Source organism: Cryptomeria japonica, chromosome 11 (assembly GCF_030272615.1).
Source record: "Cryptomeria japonica chromosome 11, Sugi_1.0, whole genome shotgun sequence".
Lineage (NCBI taxonomy): Eukaryota > Viridiplantae > Streptophyta > Pinopsida > Cupressales > Cupressaceae > Cryptomeria > Cryptomeria japonica.
This window is the reverse complement of record NC_081415.1, coordinates 309,065,420-309,074,866: the sequence shown is the minus strand read 5'-3', so window position 1 is coordinate 309,074,866 and position 9,447 is coordinate 309,065,420. Positions and strand designations below refer to the sequence as shown.

Here is a 9,447-nt window from a genome sequence, read left to right as displayed (position 1 = left end):
AAGGGATATATAGTGACACTTTTGGAATATCCTTATGCACAGAGCATGACTAAGCTGTATGACCATATTATTTCCATTTCTCTTTAATTGTCTTGTAAAGTCTCTCAAAATACCCTCTTTGGCCTAACAGAGACAGAAATGTAGAAGAGTTGCTTGTTCTTATTAATTGGCCCACACTGCTTGCAATTTGATCATGAATCCTGCCTGATTTCCTAGTACAACTTGTTCCCAGGGTTAGTTTTCAATGCTCGTCCTCTAAAATTGCAAGGTGTGGCTTGGAGCACTAACACATTGAAAGCCACACCAAGTGTAGAGCTTTATAACTTGAGCAACTAGAAACTTTAAAGATGAAAAGTAAATCTATGGCATAGAATGAGGATTTAATTTGAAGGGTACTCATGTTTGAAGATGGAATTCTCTTCATTAAGTGAACAAAAATTTAATCATTAATCTTCATTTCTTTCTACATTAAGTAAAGTTCTAGGACCTATTTTAGTTACAACTGAAACACGATTGGCTTAAAAGACTCAAACATAGATCTTTCAAAATCTCAAATCCCCAAATACAATATCCAAGGAGAGCTCTACAATCTCCACATAACGTTATATAAATGAATTTACTCAATAACAATGACCTAGAGCTACACTGCATGTTAAAACCTTGTGATATGTTTGCACAGGCCTGAGATAAATTAGTCAAAGCTAGAATGACCACTAACAAAGACTCATATGTTCAACCTGAAGCTGACAGATCGAGCTATGATTTTGTTCATACGACTCTAATGCCCGAGCAAACACAAAAGACAATAGCACCTCTGGACTAGACAGAAATGTCTATCCTATAGTTATAAAGTCACCTGTAATATGATCCAAGAAGGAAGAGCGCAATTGCAGAACATAAGGTTACAAATAGTTCCTGCAAATTTGATCATACAAAATTAATTTTATTCAGAAGTAGCCATCCACATATCACATGTAATACATCTACAAACATGTACATAAATTGCTTTAAGTTAAAACAAAATTCAAAAATCTTACCTGACTTTTAATAAGAACTTGTGGAATGTAAAAATTAAGATATTCAATTGCATTGAGGATGCCCGTGTAAGCCTAAACAAAGAAAAGAAGCATGAGAAATCCATTTTTCATAAAGATAGTATTGATGCAAAGAGAATTGACCAAAAGAACAACATTCTGAAAGCAAGCTAGTTGAATGCATTAATGAATATTGAGAATTGCTTTCGATAGTAATGCACATGCTTGGTAGAAAGAATAAAATAAATAATTTATGATATCCATACAATATTGGTAAACAATTTCCAGAAACACTATCAAGACAATTACAAGAAAAGCCAAATAATATGTATAATTTCAACTATGATGAAATCTAACAAAGAACGATAAATAGTTTTCCTCAAGGCAATAAGAGGGAAAACATATATCAAGAGTTTGGTTCTAATTCAGAAGAAGAGGACAACATAGAGGCCACGAATTCTCACAAGATAGAGGCAGATTTAATCCAATTAGGCAGCTAGCGTAGAGTTGCTATTGCAAGAAATTTAGTCATATCGAGAGAAATTGCAAATTAAAGAATTCAAATGAAGAAAGAAGAGTGAACTATCCACAAGGAATAAAAATGAAGGTCCAAAGCAAGGTAAAGATGAAGATCCACCACACTACTTTCTAACAGTGAAATTGGAAACACAAGTAATAAGGTATGGTTTCTATATTCAAATTGTTTGAATCATATGACAGGTTGTAAAGAAGCATTTTTCGAAGACTGATCAAAAATTTTAAAATGAAGAAAAATTGGGTGACAAAAAGTTCTTAACTGTGGAAAAGGAAAATTCAATATAGACACTAGACAAGGGAAAACAGAAAATGTTGATGAATACCACTCACCACAACTTTTGGTGAATGCCAGACAGCTTGTTGAGAAAAATCTTAAACCGATATTTGAAGATAAAGTTTGTACTATGTATGATATGACAGAAGGAAACATGATTGCTATTGAGAGATGGCAAAGTACAGGATACTCCCCTTGAGAATCAAAGCCAAATGTTTGGTGTGCTACTATTAAGAATGCAAGTTGGTTATGGCATCAAAAGTATGAACACGTAGATTCTCAGGAAATGTATATGCTATGTCAAAGAAATGGTACATGTGTTATCAAAAATATAAACAAGAGAAATGAAAGTGTGCAAGGGTTGTATACTTGGCAACCACACAAGTATTTTACAAGCATGACATGAGCAAATCAACCATTGATGCTTAATCATTCAGATTTGTGTGCTCCTAAGTCCAAGACAAACATAGATATAAAGCGCTACATGATTATATATATTGATGATTTTAACAGATATATATAGGTTTATCTTCTAAAGAATAAGAGTATTGCTTTAGATGCATTCAATGGTGGAAAAAGAAAGTGGGAGATAAATTAAATGTTTAAAAACTGATAGTAGGCATGAATTTTGTTTAGGAGAGTTTAACAAATTTTATGCAAGAAATGGAATCAAAAGATAGTTAACATCACCTTATACAGAGCACCAAAATGGAATGGCAAAAAGAAAAAACATAATACTGATAGAATCAGCAAGAAGCATGCTAGAAACGAAGAGTATGGGCAAAATATTTAGGGCTCAAGCAATTAAGCTGCTGTTTATATCATGAATAGGAGCCCAACTATTACTCTAATAAATAGAACACTGCATGACTTTGGCATGGGAGAAAGCCTACAACAGTACACTTAAAGAATTTGGTTGGTTAGCTTATTTTCACATAGGTGATGACAAAAGACAAAAATTGGATGCAAAGAGTAAAGTATGTATATTTACAGATTACAATGCAAAAGACAATACCTACAAGTCTTCTTTCCCTCAAGGAAGGATGATCATTATTTCTAGAGATGCAATATTTGATGGAGGAATATATGCAAATCATTTGAGGAAAAAAAAAGAATTAGTAAGTAAAATTATAATTTGGGATCGAGAAGAAAGAGCCAAAAGTTTAAGAACTACATCAAGTTCAAGCAATGTTTTTATTATAAGTAGGAAGGTAATATAAACTCGTCCTCCGTATCTGATGATAGATCAATGTTTTAAGAAAATATTAACAAGAAGTAAGTCAGAGAAGACAATCAGGATGAAGTTGATGAATTGATTAATTATGCATTTTATCTAATATTAAGGTACAACATACTGAGTTTGAAGAAACAACTGAAAAGAAAGAATGGATTACAACAATAGAATAAGAGATAAGTGCTATTATATGAAACAGAACTTTGGGAGCTTGTAAATCCAATAAAGAACGACTAAATGATAGAAACTAAAAATAGATTACAACAATAGAAGAAGAGATAAGTGCTATTGAATGAAACAAAACTTTGAGAGCTTGTAAACCCACTAAAGGACAACTAAATGATATGAACTAAATGGTTTTTAAAAAAAAAATAGAAATGTCATGGTACAGTTCAAAGATAGACAGTTTGGTCAATTGCAAAAGGATATACTTAGAGCGGTATAGACTATGAAGAGACCTATGAACCTGTTGCAAGGCCTACCACTATAAAATTTGAATTATCATTAGCTACTCAGAAAGGATGGAAAATTCACCAATTAGATATGAAAAGTGCATTTTTAATGGCTACATTGAAGAGTAAGTATATGTGGAGCAATCACAAGGATTTGAACAAGGCAACAAAGAAGGATATGTTTACAAGTTGAAGAAAGCACTCAATGGTTTGAAACAAGCGCCAAGAGCATGGTTATTAGCAAATGCATATATAAAGAGTAAGAATAATCCTACATTATATTTCAAAGAAGGTAATGGTACTACTTATGTATGTGTATATGTTAATAATCTAATCTATACAAGAAGGCCAAATAGGATGAAGAAATTTTTCAAAGAACCATGATAAAAGAATTTGAAATGAATGATTTAGAACTTAAAAATATTTTCTTGGAATGGAGATACACCTATCTCATGGCAAGATCTTTATTTACCAAGCTAAATATGCACAAGATATGTTGAAGAAATTTAATATGCTAGATTATAAAGCAGTTGATGCATGTAATGTCATAGAACTAATATTTCTGGATTATTCCAAAGAAACTATATGAGAAGTAAGAATGATCCTTAATTATATTTCAAAGAAGGTAATGATACAACTTATGTATGTCTATATGTTGATAACCTAATATATACAAGAAGACTAAATAAGATGAAGAAAATTTTCAAAGAAGATAAATAAAAGAATTTGAAACAACTGTTTTAGAACTTAAATAATATTTTCTTGAAATGGAAATACACCAATCTCATAGTAAGATCGATCTTTATCAGACTAAATATGCACAAGATATGTTGAAGAAATTTCATATGCTAGATTGTAAATGAGTTGATGCATGCAAAGTCCTAGAACTAATATTTTGGGGTTTTTACAAATTTAATCATGCAATGCAAACCTGCACACTTTCTGATCACCTAGATACCTATGTGGGCAAGGTGAGAGCATACAGTGATATAGACACTAGTTAACTAGCGGCAAGCCACACAATTTTATAGAGTAAGCAATGCAGAGAACTATAAAAATATGAATGATCCAACAATGAAATAATCTTCTTTTTTCAAAATTATGAAATAATTTTCTATTTTCAAAACTAAAAATTATGTTAAACAGTTGGCCAACAATTTGAAGACAGATATTTTTTCAAACAGTTGGCAAGCAACCTACACAAATTATGAAATACCTAAAAATACGAGCTGATATGTTTTGAAATAAAATGAAAAATGAACCAATGTGGCAGTATGTACTCAAACCACTGTATATCTACTACAAACAACTCCACATTCAAAGAATAGAAGCAAAAGAAATTATAAACCATTGTACATCTTAAATATTACTTCAGCAACATATTAAATTACTTTCTAGAAAAGCAAACCAACATTCTAATTACTCAAATGATTTCTGAATAGTGCAATGCCTATTGCAACCTTTATAAACAACTATGATCAGAACCTTTAGAGGCTGCAATCCACCAGCAGCTAGGTACCAAATTGTATCCAAAGACTGCTATAGAATTTTCTAAAAGCTGTTGTATTCAGGAAATTGCTTCGTCAAAACCAAACATCAACAAATACCAATGATGGAAGGAATAATACAGAAGAGTTAAAATTGTTAATGCATTAGTAGCTTCTGCAAGATAAGACTTTCCTAACTCATTAATCTCCTCTATTCTGTTTTGGTTTACTCATCTATGCTATTAGATTATCTGATTTATGCTTTCCGAACTGAATATGTTTATCAGACTGTAACATTGATCTTGATTATGATATTGATATTGGATTAGATCGACGACCTGCTTAACATAGTTAAGCGTCGATCTAAATGCTATCGGGCTAGTAACCCGATAGCATATTAATGTTGAATCGGCATTAATATACTATCAGGGTATTAACCTGATAGCATATATAATGCTATTTGTTATCGGGCTTGTTTGCTTTGACACCGATTCATTATCGGGTGTGTTTATATCGATCTGTTATCATTTACATTGGCACCGATTAGTTAGCATAAACACCGAGTGAATCGGTAGACAGTCACGACCAAGTGACATCTTGGTCAGACATGTCCAAAAGACATGTCCGATCAAGGTGCCACTTGATCGTGACTGCCTTGCTATATATACATCATTCAAAAGAAAAGGGATGACATTGAAATCGATACATGTTCATCCTCCATACCTGCAGATAAGAAAGACGATAATATTATTGTCATAGTAATAATACCAAAATCTGAAATACACCATCTAGCATATAACTTGTTCATTAAATTGGAAATTGCAATAACATTTACAAAAATGCAGTCCCTCATTCCAAAAATGGGTGTGATCAAGGGAAGACTTTCAAATCATAGCGCATTAGTTTCATATGGCTCCCTTTTAAACACAAATAACATCCAATTATTGATCGTAGAATCAATGGATGGCTATGTGTCAGTCCATTGTGCTATTTTGGGAGGATCTTACGGATAACGACTGAAGTGATAAGATGGGACCTTCTCCAATCAGAACATTACATACATAGTGTCCTTTGTACAATGCCTAATATTGTAATACTTAGTTTCTTGTGGGCTGCAGCTGGTAGGACCCACAACTGACTTCTTTTTATAATCAAACTTTTCTACCTAATGGCCTTGTACGGCAGTCTCCTTTTCAAACAAAAAATTAGCTTTTAAAAGGCAGCCAATAACATATAAGAGTTAATAAAAACCAGTGAATCACCTTTTCTTAAATTGAAATAAGCATATGGAAAGATAAAACTGGAAGAATAAGAAATATAAGGACTGATGGTATGGCCAGCTAAAACTTTGAAAATGAATAATTAATTTCTGAACTCTAACTCATTAAGCATTATCTCCACCAATGAATTTTTTAAATCATACAATGATTTCTTAAATAACCAAACCAGAATCAACCGTATCCAAAATCAATCTGAATTTCCATTTGATACTCCAAAAGTGCATCTCACTTCATCTTTATTTCCCTTCACATGTTTGGCATGCACTTATGAGCAATTTGCACCCTTGCTAGAGACCACTTATCACCCCTTTTGATCATAGATAAATATTTTGAGGGGCTTTGACACTCCAAAAGTGTGCCTCACTTTATCTTTATTTACCTAAAAATGTTTGGCATGCTTTGATGGGCCATTCGCCACCATTTCTGACTTAGGTAGAACTTATGGTGGCGAACCATTCCAAAAGTGTACCTCACTTTATCTCTATTTCCCTTCAAATGGTTGGCATGCTCTTATGAGCCGTTCTCACCACCATTTCTTGCTTAGGTAGAACTTCTAGGTGGCAAACCACTCCAAAAGTGTGCCTCAATTTATGTTTTTCAAGTGACTTATCATAGGCATGGATCACTAATGCCCTTACTAGTTTTGGTGTATTTTCATAGGCTATTTGCCATTTATTGGAAATTTGGGTGAAACTTTTAAGTGGTGTTGCCATCTAAAAAGTACACAAACTTGATTTTACTTCATCTTTAATTGTTTTTGAATTTGGTGACTTTCACTTAATCCCCTGCCACATCTTAAGCATGTTTTATTACTGACAATGACACTGAAATAGTGCCCCAAACGTAACTTGTTATCTCCTTTCCTTCAGCCGGAGTTCATAATGCATTTGCCACTTTAAGGAGCTTTAGTGGAGTTTTGACTTGGCTTTACTGCAATGTTTGAGCACCAACCTAAAAGAATTGAAACAACTTAACCATGGGCACATTTTCTTCATTACTTCGCCCCTTTTCCCTCATATTACACAAAACTTGAGTCTAGCTTTGCCACAAAAAATGTATGCTCCATTTAGTTGGACCTTTGCATTTTGCTCTACCATAGATTTGCCCTAACTTTGTCACTCAAATAGAATGCTAGAGGAATGCCTCAATTGCAAACCTAATTCTTTGCCATTTTCTTCTTTCTTCCACCAAAGCCACCACCAATTGGGAAACTCTTCATCTTTCACTTGGAATAGTCAACCTTGGGCAATCTAGAAAAATGACTAGTTGAAAAACTAAACCATGACCAAACAATTTTGCAACTTGGTAGAGGAAAAACTCAGTTGACATTGATTATTACAAGACCTGATTAGTGGCAATAAATTGATCAAAAAGTCAAATTTCATATTGATACCATCACATTGTTTTGTGTTGTGGATCTTTGCCACCATCTTATTATCAATGGAAAGTAACTCAAGCTACTTAGGTACTCGTGTCAATATCGAGGCCTATTCCACGCCAATCATTCATCATATTGCTTAAGTCATTGGAACTGATTGATACCAATATTCAAGGTCACCTTGTCCATTTGCTAACCAAATTTTATCAATTGTTTCATAATCTTGTATAGATCATAGTCACCCTCACTCGTGAATTTGGGTGTTTTTTTGACAATGGACTCACCATAGTGCTTAAAACCTTTTTTTCATTCAATCAATCCAAGCTAGTGCGTCTATCTTCCTACCTACCAAGCTCTTCCCATTTAGTAAGTTTGTGTAGATTATAATCATGTTAGCTACCAATCCACTCTACTATTCGTAAACCCAAAATTGCTTCTTGGTGCCTAGTTTCCTCTATCTAGTGCCTACTTAGCTTTCAACAAGAACCTTTTGTCATACCTTCATTGTGAGATTTTCCTCCTTTTAACAATCCTTGATTGTCGAGGCAACCACTCTTTACCCCAATCCTTATCCCTTGATTGGTGTGATCCTCTACACTATTTAATAATCATGATTAAAGTTCCTCCCACCTTGGAATGCCCACTGCATAACAACTACACATATTCCTCCATCAAACTAGTGGTTTGTGCCTTTGTCCATTCTATCTTCCCTAAAACTCATAGACACTTCACTTCTCCTTTTGACCTTAGAACTATTAGGGTTGTTGGTTCTAATATTGACTATGTCATTGACAACATCTCTCTAGTCTCATTTTATTATTCAATCAAATATTTTAAGGGCAGTTGGTCTAGAAGTCTTCTTCACAATAGTTAGCAACCAATTCCCATCAACTGAAAACTCATAATTCATAAATTAACTTCGATACATTGTTCATCAATGCTCTCCCAATCTTTCACCATTACCTGATATCTTGAGAGTGCAAGCCCTCTCAAGCTCTCTTTTATGCTTGTCTTTGTCTCTACTACTATTTAATTTTAGATATCTACAAGCAATGAACGGAAGTTAACAAGCATGCATTTGACATACTCATTCCACGACATTATCCACATTCACAAGGAAAGTCTATGTTCATGGAACCTTGTCACGTGAAGTCAATTACAGTTTTTTTTTTTAATCACACTAAAGTCCTTGGCTTATTCATCCTCCTTTCGATCAACATATTGTTAAACTCTCCTCCCATTACATTTCTATTTTCCACTTTACATTTCTTTCAAAACCACATCACAATTGCTAGGCATAATTTGGAATTAGGCAACAAGAGAGAAATTGTATGTATGCAACATGACTAACCACCATCCACAACGGATCCTAGATATAAATCACATAGACTACATGGATTTTATCTACATAGATATCAAAACAGTAGGTGAAAGAATTCATACACGTAAAATCCACCTTACATTCATAACACAACCATCCTTTGTAGTATAGATCGTAGAAAACCTCAGCTACCAGGTACTGCTAGTAAAGCGCACCTGGTAAGCATAAAGTTCAGGTACAACTTGGGTTCTTCTTGGGCGCCGGGGCCGTACCCAAGCAAAGTTTCGTACATTAAAACCTCAGTTTCACTCTTCATAACTTTGTGATAGCATTTTTTATGAGAATATGCCAGCAAAAAAGTAATTAAATATCATTTCAGTTGCATTTGTGAGCTATACCTATGAACAAGGGGCTAGTAAACTTTATATCAGCATTAATGAGATTGATTTA

The 9,447-nt window shown here is 33.7% G+C and overlaps 1 protein-coding gene across 1 annotated transcript in view; it reads right to left on the bottom strand.

Moving 5' to 3' along the window:
* Positions 1-423: 423 nt before the first annotated feature.
* LOC131065039 (protein CHLOROPLAST J-LIKE DOMAIN 1, chloroplastic) overlaps positions 424-9,447 on the bottom strand; it is a 149,056-nt gene continuing 140,032 nt past the window's right edge. Inside the window, exons 9-10 of the mRNA XM_057999407.2 lie at positions 1,038-1,109; positions 424-915 (exon numbers count right to left, since the gene is read on the bottom strand). Coding sequence (XP_057855390.2) covers positions 853-915; positions 1,038-1,109 — 135 coding nt within the window. The 3' untranslated portion in view covers positions 424-852. The remainder of the gene's footprint in view (positions 916-1,037; positions 1,110-9,447) is intronic.